Source organism: Anguilla rostrata, chromosome 2 (genome assembly GCF_018555375.3).
Source record: "Anguilla rostrata isolate EN2019 chromosome 2, ASM1855537v3, whole genome shotgun sequence".
Taxonomy (NCBI): domain Eukaryota; kingdom Metazoa; phylum Chordata; class Actinopteri; order Anguilliformes; family Anguillidae; genus Anguilla; species Anguilla rostrata.
Window position 1 is genome coordinate 66,402,496 of NC_057934.1, and position 17,500 is coordinate 66,419,995.

General features: G+C 50.3%; 1 protein-coding gene across 1 annotated transcript in view; it reads right to left on the reverse strand.

Moving 5' to 3' along the window:
- LOC135248615 (myosin-10-like) overlaps positions 1–12,486 on the reverse strand; it is an 82,568-nt gene extending 70,082 nt beyond the window's left edge. The window contains exons 1-2 of the mRNA XM_064323439.1: positions 12,223–12,486; positions 9,151–9,522 (exon numbers count right to left, since the gene is read on the reverse strand). Coding sequence (XP_064179509.1) covers positions 9,151–9,495 — 345 coding nt within the window. The 5' untranslated portion in view covers positions 9,496–9,522; positions 12,223–12,486. The remainder of the gene's footprint in view (positions 1–9,150; positions 9,523–12,222) is intronic.
- Between the last annotated feature and the right edge of the window lie 5,014 nt (positions 12,487–17,500).

The window sequence follows — 17,500 nt, forward strand, 5'->3', positions numbered from 1 at the left end:
CAGCACAGCTAACAGTGCTCACCACAGTGCAGACAGCACAGCTAACAGCGCTCACCCCAGTGCAGACAGCACAGCTAACAGCGCTCACCCCAGTGCAGACAGCACAGCTAACAGTGCTCACCACAGTGCACAGCTAACAGCGCTCACCCCAGTGCAGACAGCACAGCTAACAGCGCTCACCACAGTGCAGACAGCACAGCTAACAGCGCTCACCCCAGTGCAGACAGCACAGCTAACAGCGCTCACCCCAGTGCAGACAGCACAGCTAACAGCGCTCACCACAGTGCAGACAGCACAGCTAACAGCGCTCACCCCAGTGCAGACAGCACAGCTAACAGCGCCCAGCACAGGGCAGACAGCCTGCGCTCTGTTAAAAGAGCAGCAGGGGTAGAACACAGGGCAGTTTCTCAGATGGACGGTCCGTGACCTCGCCCAGAGAGCTGCGATATTTCTGATCCGGGCTCGAAAAAGCAGAGGAATCTGAACTGGGGCTCACACCCACGCGGTGCGGGTCTCTGCAGAGGGAGGCGTACCCTCGCGCTTCGCCAAAAACGCCAACCGCGCGCGTTGCCAAAAACAAAATTCCAAAAGTCTCCGCGAACTGTCGAGGACGACGGGGCCCAGGGTTCGGGCCCTCCCCGCCCACACCGACGCAAGCGCTCGCACCGGATTCCGCGTCCAGGCGCCAGATCTGGCGCCGGAGAAAAGCCGTGGGCATCTGATGGGGTTGTGTTTTCCGTTGCCCTGACGACCACCCAGCCAATCTGCTGATAAGGCTCACCGCCCCACTGAGTTCCTGCGCTGTACAGCTCCCCCCTCCAGAGCAGCTCGTTCCTCTCTAAGAACGCACACGGGCTCGCTACATGGCTTAGAGACGCGAGCAATTAGCCAGGCTAATCTGCGCTGGCCATGTGTCACTGAGGGGCCCGGGATACAGAGGCCCACAGCGCACGTGTGCCAGCACTGAGAGAGAGAGAGAGAGGGAGAGGGGGGGAGAGAGAGGGAGAGAGAGAGAGAGAGAGAGAGAGAGAGAGAGAGAGAGAGAGAGGAGAGGAGAGAGAGAGAGAGAGGAGAGAGAGAGAGAGAGAGAGAGGAGAGAGAGAGAGAGGGGAGAGAGGAGAGGAGAGAGAAGAGAGAGGAGAGAGACAGAGAGAGAGAGAGAGAGAGAGAGAGAGAGAGAGAGAGAGGCTGGAGTCACCACACTGCAGGCTGACTGAAGGGCTTCTGAAAGCTGTGTTCATGGCAGCAAACAACAGTCAGCTCCTCTGTGGGCAGCATGCACACTGCCTGCCTGCCTGCCACACACACACACACAACACACAACACACACACACAATGCAGGAGGGGGACGGCCACAGAGCTGAAACACGCTTTAGGTGACACCCAGGCTGCACTGTCCCCCTCACTGCTGATTCCCCCGGCAGCCTTGGGCAGGGCAGTGCCAGGGGCGGGGCCTGCTGCTGCTGCGTATGTGATGTGGCAGGAAGAGAGCCGGGCACAGAACCAAATGCCCCCCAACCCCAATCTGGGGGGGCCGAAATGTACCACCCCCCCTGCAGCCTTGCTCCTCCCACCAGCGAGGATGCCAGTGGGGCAATATGAGGGAGGGGGCAGAAGCAAAGAAACCCCACTCCCCTTAGGCTTCCCTCATTGGCTGGAGCAGAGCGAGTCAGGCTCCCAGCTCCTCCCCCTCCCGTGTGCTTGGCTGAACTGCAGAGGCACATTCCTGTAATTATGCTGTCTGTGCTGAGCCTGGGTTGGGGGGGGGGCCCAGGGCTTTGGGGGGGGGGGGGCAGGGGGCAGCTAGCCCAGCCGCTGAGCTGGAACAATGGCGGCCGGGCTCAGGCGTGCTCGGGGAGGGACAGGGGCCTGATAAGACCCCGCGGGGCTGAAACCCTCACCTCCCCGGCGCAGGTCCAGCTGGGGCGGGGCTGCGTACGCTACACGTCTCCCTGCCCCTCGGGCTCCTGGACACTCCAGTGGTACTGCAGCCCAGTCATGCCACGCATGCAGACGGTGCAGCCCCTCTACCGCGGCTATAAAAAGCCACACATGCAGACGAGCGTAATGTGGCCCGCTTCCCCGCTTCCTCAATGAGAGGACCAGGCCTTTGTGTGTGGGGGGGAGGTCCAGGCAAATGGGGCTTCCCCAGGGACGGGGGGGGCACCAGACAGGCTGGGCTGCTGCTGCTGCTGCTATCCCACAAGCACACGCACACACACACACACACACGCACGCATGTGTACACACATGCACACACCACACACAGCACCACACCAGCACCACATCCATGCACACACACACACACACGCATATGCACACACACACAGACCCACACCAGTGCACACATACACACACACACACCCATGCACACACACACACACACACACACACACACACACACACACGTGCACACACACACACACACACACATACATGCATATGGGTGCACACACACACAGTGCTGGAATGCGCTCTGTGCTGGCTGGGGGCCAGAGGCACAAACAGCACTCTGAGGTTATGACAGAGGTCTGTTGTTCCAAAATCTCGTTAGGACACATTCAGCTGCTCTGGGGAACAATTCCAGATGTGAGCAGGGCAGGCAGGGCAGGAGAGCAGGCAGGAGAGCAGGGCAGGCAGGCAGGGCTGGAGAGCAGGCAGAGCCGGCAGGGCTGGAGAGCAGGCAGGGGCAGAGAGCAGGCAGGCAGGGCTGGCAGGCAGGGCTGGAGAGCAGGCAGGAGAGCAGGGCAGGCAGGCAGGGCTGGAGAGCAGGCAGAGCAGGGCTGGAGAGCAGGGCTGGAGAGCAGGGCTGGAGAGCAGGGCTGGAGAGCAGGGCAGGGAGAGCAGGGCTGGAGAGCAGGGCAGGGAGAGCGGGGCAGGGAGAGCAGGGCTGGAGAGCAGGGCTGGAGAGCGGGGCAGGGAGAGCAGGCAGGCAGGCAGGGCTGGAGAGCGGGGCTGGAGAGCAGGGCTGGAGAGCAGGGCGGGAGAGCAGGGCAGGGAGAGCGGGGCAGGGAGAGCAGGGCTGGAGAGCAGGGCTGGAGAGCGGGGCAGGGAGAGCAGGCAGGCAGGGAGGGCCAGAGAGCGGGGATTAAGCCTGTGTCCCTGCAGACGGGCCTGAGTGAGCCACCGCTGCACAGCCAGGCTCTGCTCATCACTGCCTCAAACACCGCCGCGCCGTGTCTGCGCTTTCAACTGTGGCTTAGGACATGCCCTCAGCCAGCTAGTCCTGACCCCATGTCAAAGAACCGAAAAGAAAACCACGTTAGTTATGGCAGAACGGGACGTGTAGATGGGACTGAGCCAGGACCGCTAGCCAGACCGGAGCCACCCGAAGGTCCGAGTGTTCCAGAACAACGTGTGTTCCGGAGCGGCGGGCGGCGAGCTCTGGAGGGGCAGGAGCTCAGGGGCAGCCCCCGGGTCCTCTCCGCCGAGCTGAGAGCCAGGCTGGAGCCCCAGCACCGGAGCAGGCCCCCGCAGCGCTGCCGCTCGCCTCAGACATGGCTGCAGCTCACTGCAGCCAGGGAGGCTACGGCTAACGCGTAGCGCCGTCCCGCTCACTGCAGCAGCATCTCCAGAACGGCCAGCTAGCGGCTGGGGGGAGCCCGCAGCCAAGCTGCCCTCAGCCGGCCAGCCTTAGTTCGGCATCCCCAGAGCCCCCCCCCCCCCCTCCGGAGAAAAGCCGTGGAAAACGCAAGCCCTGCAATTTAGACTCGATTCTCTTTATGCAGCCAATTAAAAGTCTACTCCCCCCTGCCCCCCACCCCATTTACGAGGGCGGATGGCTATAAATAAAGTGGCTCTCTTGTGAAAGTGGCGTTCCGGCTGGGCGGCGGCCCGGGGTTTGTGGGCGGAGTCCAGCACAGCTCCGCCCACCCGCAGCGTTAGCGCCGGTCCGCTGGCCCAGGCCCCGGGCCCAGGCTGCGGTCGGGGGGGAAAGGGAGTGATCTGGGTCCAAACACTCAGACACACACGAGAGACAAACGATGAACCAGGGGGCGGAGACAAGCGCACGCCATGTAAGACGACACTTTAAGAGACTGCATTTGTGTCCTGGCAAAGAGTATCTGTGTGGCGGGGGGGGGGGGGGCGGGGGAGGAAGGGGGAGTTCGGTCATACAGCAAAGACGGTGGAAAAGAAGAGAGCGAGAGAGTGAGAAAGAGCCACGCAGCAGGGCATGCTGGGTAAGCTCTCTCTCTCTCACAGGCCCGGTCCCTCTGTGCGGTCCAGCCTGGTGGAGGAAACCGTAGAGGGAGGTGAAGAATTCGACAGCTGAGGGGGGCGGGAGAGAAGGGAAACCGGCGGCGGCGGCGGCGGGCCTATCCCATCCCACCCCAGCCTCGGCTCGCGCTGGCGCACACAAGCGGGAGTTACTGCGCCCCGCGTCTCCTCCGGCTCCCCCTGCATTAATAACGAGGCGCTGCCGGATCGCCTTACCCACACCCCCTGCCCCCCTCCAGGGCCTCCCCGCCTCTCCGCCGGTGCTCCTTACCGCCACGCTTCAGGCTAATTAACATTCTCCAGCTCCGCAAAGATCCGTCCCTCGCGCGCGGAGGGAGGGCCCGCGGACAGGAAGTGAGTCGCCTGCCGGCTGCTCAGGACCGAGCTTAGGCCTGACTGTCAACAGCACGTTCATTAAGATACAAACTTACAAGACACGACCATCCTGTCATAATAATTCCAGTGGAAGGCGTTTAACCAGCAGACTGAAGGGGTCAGGGGCGTTTAACTAGCAGAATGCGCCCCACATGAGCAAACAGAAAGGGGTCATAGCTCACCTTAAATCCCCTTGCTAAGTCTGCCCTGGCAACATGCACATACAAGCACTTTAAAAACTACACTGCTTCTCTCTCTCTCTCTCCTTGTGCTCCCTCTTGTCTCTCTCCCCCTCCCTCTTTCTCTCTCTCTCTCTCTCCTCCATACAGATGGACTGATTAAAGAAACAGAATCCTAGCCTTCATTTCTCGCTCAAGGACTAGACCATGATGCGCTACTGAAAGGAGAGCATCCGTGGCTGACCTCTGACCTCTGACCTCTGGTTTACTATAACCCCCTTCCTCAGATCTCCACCGGGCGTCTCCAACAGGCGGGAGGGACAAACCCAGCCAGGCCCCCAGGCCCCCAGACCCCCAGGCCCCGGGCCTCAGCCCAGGATCCCTTAAAAAAAAGACGCTGGACCCATTCAACCAGACCACATGACATCAAAGCACACCTCCTTACATTTCATTGAGGGGGGAAAAAACCCACTCGACTTTTTCAAAAGGCTGTCGTCGCTTAGAAGTAAAACGCGAGGAAAAAGACGTTTGTTTGGCCTCCGAATTGTTTGGCCAAGTTCATGTTCGCGCGCATTAACTGCCATTTGCATTTAAAACGTCCCCTGCTGGTGCCATGGCAATGCCATAGCAACGCAGCGCTTAATATATCGAGCATGCAGAAGACCACAAGGCAGCCTTGCGGACGGCAAATCCAGTAATGAGCGAAATGTGTGAGTTACTCTGGGCAACCACTGAAAACCAATCACAGCAGGAGAACAGATCTGCCACCGGACGGGGATTTTAAACACACAGAGGCATACCATAATAACCCTGCTTGTGCGCAATTTCCTCAGCTAAAGCGACACTACAATGATGTCTGCAGCAGAAAGCCAATTACAGTATGCTTCTTTGTATGGTCTTTTAGGGGTCTTTTTGGGTTTTAAATGTTAAACACTGATAAGCAATTTAAAACCCACAGACTAAAGGTAAAACCTTGCCTTGCTGAACAATTAAAATGGTCCCACGTTAACTGACAACTGCAGAAGTACGCTTCACACTGTAGGCGAGGATGTCCAATTGCTTTTCATTTTTTAATATAGCGAAAGGTTAGAAGAAGCTGACTCATTAACCATTTTATCAGACTTGTCAGCAGTGACATAACAGTAGTACGTGGGACGGTGTACAGATAAGTGATTGTCCAGATGAGGGTGTATATGAATATTGCAGATACACAGAGAAGGCAATCCAAGTTTAATGGCCAACAGACTGACTTTAGAAAGGAGGCCATATATTTGGGGACAAGACAGAAATGCCCCATGATAGCCAAAATGGCGTCATGATGAATAATGAATAATCTTTGGAGACGGCCTCAAACATGTTCCATCTAAAGAATAAATAAAGGCTGACAGTAGCTAAAGATGACGCAGCCAAGGACTAACAGTAACTAACAGTCCATATGGCAACCATATTTTATGTACTCAGAGGTTTCATGTAATTCTATCTGCTACCAGTTAATTGCCTTGCGCAGGCGGCAGACAGAAATAAAGTTGATAATTTAAAGGACAAATTAGCTGACATTCTGGGTTTAAGAAACCGTTAATGAGAGGTCAACACTCAAACACTTTTACACAAGGTTGAAATTTGATTTGTTAACTTCCCAGGTTCAATGCAGCCGCTATTCTGTACCCGTAACGATTCCCATAGAATACTGAAAATGGCACATGAAGGCCAATATGGACCAGACTCCCAAACGATACTTCACAGAGCCCTTCATTTCAATGGGAGATCACTGGGTCTGCCTGTTGAACGGGGTGGCTAATAATAACAGTATGACACTTCCTTCTACACTTGCCCCAACTGGCTGACCACCCACTATGAAAACACCCAGAGGACGAAGTTATCGTGATGTTCAATGGTACAAGGCTTTTCCCAAACACACACAAGCGCGCACACACACACACACCATTTCAATCAGAAAGTCTATAGCAGTAACTCACTTCCAGTGATACTGTTCTAAAGACGTACATTACATCACTCAAACTGAAATGGAGAGGAGAGTCAGCGGTGAAGTGAGTCATTCGGGAACCATCTCCACTGCATTGCAACGATGCTCACGACTCCATATCACCACTGCTACAAGCTCTCCTCATGACAAGCACTTTTTAAAAAACAACTGCTGATATTCTACATCCCCCATAATGTCAGGTTTAGTGTGCATAATGTGTGAGAAAGAAAGGGAATGAGAGAAAGAGAGAGAGAGGGAGAGAGAGAAAATGAGAAAGAGAGAGAATAGAGGGAGAAAGAAAAAAATGAGAGAAAAAAGATAGAGAGGGGGAGATAGAGAGAAAGTGAGAGAGGAGTGGGAGAGAGAGAGAGAGAGGAGAGGAGAGAGAGAATGAGAGAGAGAAAATGAGAAAAAGAGAGAGCGAACAGAGGGAGAAGGGGAAAACAAGGGGGGGCCTGGGCATCAAGTTATTTTTTAATTAAGAATCTGTTTCGAGCCCGAGGCCTAAGAATGCAGGCTATGCAGACAGCTGTGCTGATCTGCTGAGACAAAGGGCCAGTTATAGCGCTACAGCTAGCCTGCTATGACTCAGCAGCAGCCTCCCCCCCCTCCGTTTCTGAGAGGGGCGCATTCCCCCCCGCCTGCCCCCCAGCCGGCAAGCACATGGCCGGGGCCTGCAGGGAGGCCTGGGGGGGGGGGCCGTTCTCCCGGCGCATCACACCCCCCCTCCCTCCTCACACAGCTGGGCTGGGAGTGGCCAGCCTAATTAGAGGATGCTAATGGCGGTCTGGCCGTCTCTCAGCGAGGAGCCCCGGGTTCACAGCCGGTGATAAGCGCGAAGGTGCACAGGAAGCTGACAGCACGCTGCGCCGTAGCCAAGCAACGCAGCCGGGCAGAGCCAAAATGGCTGGTTGAGCAATCCTCAAAAAACACCACGGCCAGTTTCAGCTTTTTACAAATACAGCTAGAGATACGTTTGGCCGTTACAAAGGCAGTCGAGTGGAGAGTGGAGAGTGGAGGAAAAAAGCTAAAACTGCTGCGCTTTTTAAAATGGAGACAGGCTGTTTGACTAGCCCCAGGGGAGCGAGACTGCAGCCCAGCGGCGGTGGGAGGAGGACAGCCGAGGAACGAAGACCAAAATCATCTCCTCTTTGAACCGCTCGTTTTTAAGGCGCGCGCGGTTTTCAAAACAAGCCCGCCGGAGAACGGACGGAACGTGCCGGGTGGAAGGCCAACCTTCTGATCCGCGACATGGCTCAGGAGGTAAGAGCGCTTGTCTGGCAGTCGGAGGGTTGCCGGTTCGATCCCCCCGCCCTGGGGGCGTGTCGAAGCGTCTCTGAGCAAGACACCTAACCCCTAATTGCTCCCAACGAGCTGATTGGTACCTTGCATGGCAGCCTTTCACCGTTGGTGTGTGAGTGTGAGTGTGTGTGTGAATGGGTGAATGAGAGGCATCAATTGTAAAGCGCTTTGGATAACAGCGCTATATAAACCATTTAACCCAACACATCATCGCCGAAGTCATTCGCAACGCAGTTCCAAACATCATCAGCCTGGAAAAGTGAAACACACAGCGCCGCCCGCGCATGCCCGCAGGGTCCCCATCTTCCCCGAGATCCCGAAGGAAAGAACCGAAATAACCCGAACGGCACCGCTCCCCCAGTCTCAGGCGACCGCCGGCCTAAATACTATTCCAGGAATACGTGTCACAAACTGGGTCAAGATCACAAGAGGCCCTTACTATCTGGGACGCCGTTAAATGATTAATACCAGCGGCGAGATCTCGCTGTGTCTCGGACGTCACCAGCGGCGGCTCCCCTGGACCGCGCCGCTTTTGGCTCGTCCCCCGGCTGCAGTGCGGCGCGGGCAGCGGCGCTGGAGGACGGGCAGCGGCGCTACACGCCACGCGCGTGTGAGGCGTGAGGTCTAGGGGAGGGGCAGCGGGGTGAGCTTTGAGGGAGGCAGCGAACCCGTCGAGCACCGCTCACTGCAGAGCAGCGGGGAGGCGGAGCGAGGGAGGCGCACAGACAGCCAAAAGCCCACCAATCAGAGAGGAATCAGAATGCAAACAAGAGAATACGAATTGTGTCAAAAATTCCTGTGAAAATGTGCGTTTTCCTAAGACGACCCGCGACACACGTCTCACTGCCGAAAGTGGGACGTGCAAGGATTCAGGAAGAGTGGGATGCAGTTTGTGCAGTTTCAAAGCAGGGTCAACCTTCACCGCACGCAAGGGCAGCTTAGCCAGCGCACCTTCAGCATGCCGGAGCCCCTCCCTCATAACCCCACAACCAATCCCCTAGTGAGGAGAACCACGCCCACTTTTACACCTGTCTGCCTAGGGGGCGGGGTGGGGTGGGGCGGGGCGGGGCGGGGCGGGGCGGGGTGACTCACGTAGATGAGGCCGGAGTAGTAGCGGTCCTTCAGGTTGTGCAGGACCGAGGCCTCGTTCAGGCAGGTGAGCTCGGCCATGTCCTCCACCTTGCTGAACTTGGGCGGGTTCATCTTCTGCACGTCGTCCTTGTTGACCGTGGCCTTCTTGCCGTTCTCGGCCAGCTCCACCAGCACCTCGTCGCCCCGCTCCTCGCGGACGCTGGCCGCCTCGAACCCGTGCCGCTCCGACGGGATCCACACCAGCTTCTTGGCCGTCCAGTCGGCCTGCGTGGCCGGGTTGTACACGACCGCCCGGTCCACGAAGAGGTACCGCTCCGGGTCCTCCGGCCCGCTCCGCTGCGCCATCTCCGATACCAGAGCAGGACAGGTCACCTGGAGAGAGAGAGAGAGAGAGAGAGAGTATATCAATCGCTCCGGATACCAGAACAGGACAGGTCACCTGGGGGGGGGGGGGGGAGACAGACTAAATCAATCGCTCTGGATACCACAACAGGACAGGTCACCTGGGGGGGGGGGGGGGGGAGAGAGTATATCAATCGCTCCGGATACCAGAGCAGGACAGGTCACCTGGAGAGAGGCGAGAGAGAGAGAGAGAGAGAGAGTTAATCAATCGCTCCGGATACCAGAGCAGGACAGGTCACCTGGAGGGAGGGATGGGGGGGGAGGGAGAGAGAGAGAGAGAGAGAGTAAACCAGCAGCTCCTTTCATACAACTTGAGCTGTCTTTCAACTAGCGCACGCACACACACACACACACACACACACTGCCAACACTGGAACTACAAGAAATAAATGAAAAGAAAACCACTTAAAAGAGAGGAAGGTGTGGTGTGCGCAGAAAATGACATGCCAGTAACAGGCAGTGGCGGATTTCCCACACTGCCTCTCTATGACTAAGCAGAATGACAGACTGCTGGTCATCCAGGACAGCATCCTCACAAATCTCTAAGCAAACAGCTGTCAGGCCAGCTCTGATTCAAACCCTTGCCATCCCAGAGACAAGCGCACAGCCACAAACACAATTCTCTAATGCAAAAAAGAGGACCCGCTCAATGACCAAGAAAATCTGTACACAGCACAGTATATATACATAGTTTGGATTCCTGTAAACCATCTGTAAATAACCACTGATAAGGACTAATTGAGCATATTTCCTCTTGCACTTCTGAAAACCCACAAGATTTTCAGATAAGTGTGATGCCATGGGGAAGGGGTGGGGTGGGGTGGGGTGGGGTGAGGTGGTGGGTGGTTAAGCACTGAATCCTGCAGCCCTAAATTTAATGTCCTGGCTTACACAGAGAACTTCAGCAATGCGTGCCATTTGATCATAGTATCAGAAAAACACTCTAACTAATACAAACACTGTACAATATTGAAACCTAACACCACACAAGTATTAATTTGATACATTAACTGTTGTACACTAGTTATAGCACCGTAAAGGAGGTTGCTTATTATAATCCAACAGGCGCCACGCACCTGTTCACACTTAACAAAGAAAAGTATTTGTTAGCGGTTGCTAGGGCGGGTTACTCAAAACATTTGCAGCACAAATTAAATCACCATAAATATATATCGTAATATTGTTTTATGTTCTTAGATTTTTATTTAGTCGTTTTTATACCGGTCCGGACTTTTAAAAATAAGATTTTTTAAACTGTTACTTTTATGCCCGGACTAATCTATGACAGTGCCGAAAACCTTGCTTCCCCTAATTATACAGCTGGCTAGTTCAGACCAGAGACTGTATAAAATAGGTTCAGACACAACTACGGTAAATTGATTATGCTTCTATGCTGCAAATACCGAGGTGCGGAACAGCGCGCTTCTGTGACATAGCGCGAGACTACACTCCTGACACGCGCACACACTGCATTGGAACATCTTCAGACGCGTCTAGAGTATATCAACTGTCATGCAGAAATACCGCAGCGAGTGATCGCCAAATATATAACTCGCATAGCAAACTAAGACGCGAGCGGTTCATTACGTTCTCAGAAAGTCCAAATGTAATGTTATACGTCATGTCATCTAGCAATGATGATGCCCATTTACATTCGAGAAGGATGAGAGTGCGCACGGGAAAGGGAAACTTTCGGGAAGCCTGTCCTCTATCATCCTTCTCAAGTAACTAGCGGTCAAGCTATACATATGTGAGCTCATTTCCATGCATTTGTGCTCATGACGAGGTGCGTGTTAAGACATAACGCCAGTGTCTGCTTTGCTGCACGGCATTAATCCAGCAACAACAGTGGCTAGCTGTCTACCTTAGGCAAGCAAAAAAAAATAACGGTCTCGTCTGCGCTGGACTGAGCTGGCACCGTGGCTAGTAATACAGAGCAACACAATTCAAAAGTGGGTTAGACTACTGCATGTAGAGTTCGCAGTACAGTAGCTATGTAGTACCGTTATAGTATAGCGCAATACGCCAATGATGTTAACATTAGGTGCGTCTCTCCTCGCCGGTTAGCTGGCTAGCTAACTGCGTCTGAACTGCAACGATGGTGATGTGCGCGCAGATCCACCCAGCCACGAACTGCCAATTGTCGCCGGGAAAACATGCTCGATATAGTTTTGTTACCAGATACACACACGGGGTATACATGCAGACGCCCAGCTAGCATACAGAAACATACAACAGGATAATTATTCGTTCAGTCAGGTTTTGTGTTGCATACGCAGTCAAGTCATGACATTGGCGCTAACGTTAGCTACGTGGTGCGCCCTACTAACACAGCAAGCCAGCTAGCTATGTGGGTGGGTGACTGGCTCGAACCAACTTCAGAAGATGAGAACTCATACTCAGAAATTTCAAATCCACCACGTTATAGTTTCAATACAACTCAAGACAGTAACACACTTTAATTTTAAATATCACCAATTAAAGAAAGCTAATATATGTAGAAAGCTAACGAGCTAACTGGCTACATAGATAGCCTGCTGATGCTAGTGGTCCTCTGTCGTTGAACAGTAGCTTGCTAAATATCCAGCCAGCCAGCCAGCCACAAATAATCCGTTAGTTAGCCAGGCATTTCTCAGAAGATGACAAATATAATACATTTTCACAACCTACCTGGTACAGTGAAAAAGCTTCAGAAACGAAAAACAAATAACTCGTTAACCCACTCAATTCGACTGTATTCTAGTTATTGTAAAAATCCTGCCTCTGTTCCCTTCTCGCCGTTTCTGCACCAAATATACACCCCCACCGCCAGACGCCTTCTCAACCGAACCAAGTAGACCGGTTTGCTATTCCCGCCTCTCCTGCGGATTGTGTGCACACCCCCTGATCAAAGATAAAATACGATTGGGATTTACGCCACACAGTCACAACCAGGCCATACGTCTATTGGTTTAAGCCCCCACCTCCCCTCAATAAAACGGCCCCCAATTATTGACGGTACATTCTCCACTCTTGTTCCACCTGCCGGTAGGATATTGTCTTGCAGCCTATAGGGTTTGACGTTCGCTTTTGAAGAAATGAACAACAACCACTGGTCAACGGCATGCCTATCAAATACAATGCGCACATTCCTTCTCTCCAGCAATTTTGGTTGCACCAGAATGGTTATTGTATGAGATGAGACAGCACGTGAAGAGGCGTTTATGTAGTTGCTTGCTAAATAAGATTGAGTATGTATCCGTTGGATATTCTATCATGTTTCACGAAATTCACTCTTTATAGTAATCAAAACTGTGAACTAGATTGTATTTAGAATGTTTTTAATCCTTTTACCTTTAAATTATGTGTACCTATTATTTGGCCGCTTTAAGCTGGGGTGACATAATTATTTAGGATTTTCAGTACATGGTTGTATAACGCCATCTAGAACAGCGGTTCACAACCCCTGTGTATGACAGTTTTCGTTCCAACCACAAACCCAGAATTTAAACAAGCGATTCATTTTTCTTTACTTGGTGCTTTCGTGTTTAGAGGGATTATTTACCCTCTTAAACCACATTATGTCAGAAATGGCTATGCATGTCATGAAGAATAAATGTCCCATGTTCACATTGTACTATATTGCAAACAATTTCATTAAAAGGTGAAAAAAAAAATTGTTTAGTTGATCAAATTAAAAACTAATTTGAATCATTAGGCTCATAATAGGTAAAAGTGTGGACATATGGCTGCTATAACCAGCCATTTGAAGATTAAGAATTTAAAGACAAAACAAATTATAACAAGCAACAGCTGAATTTTGTTTAAAAGAAAAAATGTGTTACTTTCTTATGCAATTGTTTGTAATATAGTGCAATAAGCACAATTAAAACATCAGGCATTTATTTATGGCATGCATAACTATTTCGGACATTTCTGTGGCTTAAGAGTGTAAATAATCACTCTAAAGCACCTAATTAAGAAAAATTAACATCTTCTGAAAAATCTGGGATTGGTGTTATGGTTGGAATGAAAACCAGCACACGCAGTGGTCCAACCAGGACTGAGGTTGGGAAGCACTGCTCCAGAAGTTTAGAACAGGAAGCAACCATCAGTTCAAGTAAAGCAGCAGGCTCATTATTTCATTTGAATAAATACACATACAGTGTACTCTGTATATTACTTTATGTTTTGCAGTTTGGAGTTATATAATGTTAATACATGGCAAAATTTGTCAATATATCTAAAAAGTAAATACAAATGCCAAATCACTTTCACGTGTGTTCAAAAAACTGTACAATATTGATTATGCTAAATGATTGTAATGTATTGAATCTATTTACTCAGTTTACACACACCCAAAAAAGACAATCTAAAGCATTTAATGCATTTAAATAATCCAGTAATCATTAAAATGCAGTAGCTTACCAAAGAAAACAATAACATCATAGAACATTCTGGTACTATCCCCTTATCATTTTCTACCCAGTTAAGTCACAGAATGAAATTTTATCGATGTTTTCATATGACATTAATTTAATAGTTATGCACTCTATGTGTTTTCAGTTTGTTTTGGAGGATGCATTAACGTGTGCCACAAAACAAACAAGGATTGGTTAATAACTTGTTAAAACAAGCACTGAACTGTCCAGACCTACGATGCAACTCACTTCCGCAGACACATTTTAGCTGGCACTACCTGCGCATGCATCCCACAAAGCGTCCCTCAAAGGCCATCAGTGAGTGAGTGAGTGAGTGACCACAATTTGCCATGCATAGCCCACCGTGCAGGGAAAAAGAATAGTAAATGGCAATACCTTTTTTTGACAGCAGAGGTCAGTACAGTATCACAAAAAAACTGAAAACAACCAATACCTATCTTCATTAAGCAGCACTGTACCATAAAGTACGTATGAGTAACATATACAGATGCCAAATATTCTTATTTTCATTACTAATTTTAACTTATGACTCTGTACACGGCACACATTTTCATCCATACATCCATCCATTATCTATTCCCACTTATTCCTGAGCAAGGTTGCAGGGGGTGCTGGAGCCCATCCCAGCCTGCATTGGGCGAGAGGCAGGAATACACCCTGAACAGGTGCCAATCTATCACAGAACACACACACCATTCACTCACACACTCATACCTATGGGCAATTTAGAGTCTCCAATTAACCTACCTGCATGTCTTTGGACTGAGGGAGGAGACCGGCGTACCCAGAGAAAACCCACGCGGACACAGGGAGAGCATGCAAACTCCACACAGAAAGGATTTGAACCCAGGACCTTCTTCTTCTACACCGATAGAGGACCTTTTCACCTTAATGGAGATGTTACTCTGTTAGAGTACTTAGACTCTGTTAGAGTTGCATTGACACTGAGGGTTTTACTAATACAGCTCAGTCTGAACAAAATCAATATGGTAATTTTGTCAAGATTGTGTTTTCTACCAGCTCAAACAATAATTACACAGAAAGATATTTTTCCACTGTTTAAAAATAAGTTAATTATAGTGCAAGCAATTTATTCTATTGTTCAATCAGTTTCATTACCTGACATTGTTCTAGTTTTTTTTTTTTTAACAACTCATTACAAATACAAAAAAAAATATATAACCTGCAATAAAAAATTGCAGGTTAGGCAGTATATTGTTGATGAAAGTGTGAAAAAAAATTGAATCCCAAGCTTGCACAACTAGAAAAAAAGAAGTATTGTTTCATCATTTGTCAAAATAATGCATCAATGACATGTAACACCTCAAATATCGAGCTTAAAAATTTTATTTTTGTATTGAATGTTCATTGTGATACTATGTACTGAATGGGAAGCGTGTAATAGCAACCAGAAAGCCAGAAACAGTATGCTGTTTGCACGCTCTAATAATAAATAAAGGCCCATTTCATTGAGCATCAAATTGATTGAGCAATTTGGGAGGTGGGTAAATCTGTTCAGATTCGCCGGCAGGATGTCTCATACTTTGAAGCCGTATCAGCGGAAGAATTTCCGTCATGTTTTGCTGCTGGTGAACGAGTGAGTTATGCTGTGTGCTGTAGGTGCGTCTATATGGGGAAAACAGACCCTGTATCTGGGAGAATTATGAGAGCAATCCCTTGGACTTGGATCTCTCTCTCTCTCTCTCTCCCTCGCTCCCTCTCTTCCGAAAGAATGACGCAAAAGGGGGATGACTCATCTGGTCTCGCAGGATGAGACATTTTCTCAGTGCCGCGGCCCCACTGTCAGCCGGGCTGCGTCAGTGACTCTGACAGAGCGCGTTGTCCTTAAATCCATACGGCGGATCCCTTATAAAAACAAAACTAAAAAAAAAAAACTCCATTCTCAGGGCCACCCGTCGCCATCTCCCCTCCTTCCTCTATTAATCCGGTACTGCACCTGATCTCAGCCCCCTGGTGTGCCTCCATCTCCCTCACACTGACTGACTGGACCAGGTCCACACAGAGGAGAGTGTGCCTCCATCTCCCTCACACTGACTGACTGGAACAGGTCCACACAGAGGAGAGTGTGCCTCCATCTCCCTCACACTGACTGACTGGAACAGGTCCACACAGAGGAGAGTGTGCCTCCATCTCCCTCACACTGACTGACTGGAACAGGTTCACACAGCGGGGGAAGTGCTGGTCCATTCATTCTTCGCAAAAGCACAGGACCGCAGGATGGAGTCTGTAGACCGGAGAGATTTCTCCTTAACTGAGTTCATCTCAAGTAAAGCATGGATTGTGAAGTTCACAACTGTGGCTTTTAATGCCAACGATTTAGTTTGTTGTCTGGAAGATGTGTTGGTCCATCTGGAGGATGAGGACGTTTTATGTCTCTTTTATCCCTCCCGTGTTGTTTTTTTTCTCTTATAAGTTCTTATGAGAGCAATTATGTCGTTTATCGAAGTAATTACATCTACGAGAGCACTTCCCATTAGGGCAGTGACTCACTGCGCTGAGAGAGGCAGCTGACTGGGCGCTGATGGCTGGGACTGTTCTCTGACAAGGAGAGAGGCCTTGGAACAGAGCGTGCTACCGCTGCGTCCGAAACATGAAAAATGCACAGCAGCTGGTTCTGAGACTCAAAGCTGGATTGAGAACAAGAAGCCTGCCTGTCTGCCTGTTGTGGTGTATGAAAGTGCTCTGATTTAAAAAAATAAAATTAAAAAAAAATATATATATATAGCCTGGACATTGTGTAGTTATCAGAGGTTATTAGTCATGCAGGCAAAAAAAATTACCTTTTCAAAAAGAATCACTGCGCTGTCAGTGGCACTGGACAGCATCCAGGCAGAATTTCGGGTTTGCAGAGTGGGCTGTTTAAGGAAGTTTTTGGTCATTGCTGCCGATCAACATGGTAAACCACGAGCCACACTACCTGAAATGCGATAGACATTACATTACAGGCATTTAGCAGACGCTCTTATCCAGAGCGACTTACACAACTTTTTACATAGCATTTTTACATTTACATTTTACATTGTATCCATTTATACAGCTGGATATATACTGAAGCAATTTCGGTTAAGTACGTTGCTCAAGAGTACAACGGCAGTGTCCTACCCGGGAATCAAACCTGCGACCTTTTGGTTACAAGGCCAGTTCCTTACCCACTGTGCTACACTCCGTCCTTATAGACAAATGATTAACTTGCACTTGGAAATTCATTGTTTAGCTTTGGCTTTAATGAGTTTTGTTTAACCGGAAGAGTTACGCTTTAAAGGGGATTTGTGGAAGTGTTGAATGGTAGTTGATTGTCACGGCAACACAGGTTTTGATAGTTTAAATATGTAATGCTATCTCACAACCTGCCGATAAAGATATGAAGATATAAAGATTTTGTAGACTGCTCCACTTGAAGCGTAGTTTGGCTTGAAGTGCTTTCTCTAACCCATAAGAACCCACGATGTCACAGGTGGCACAAACACTTTAAATATTCTGGAAAGTTCCTTATACAGCTTTATCCT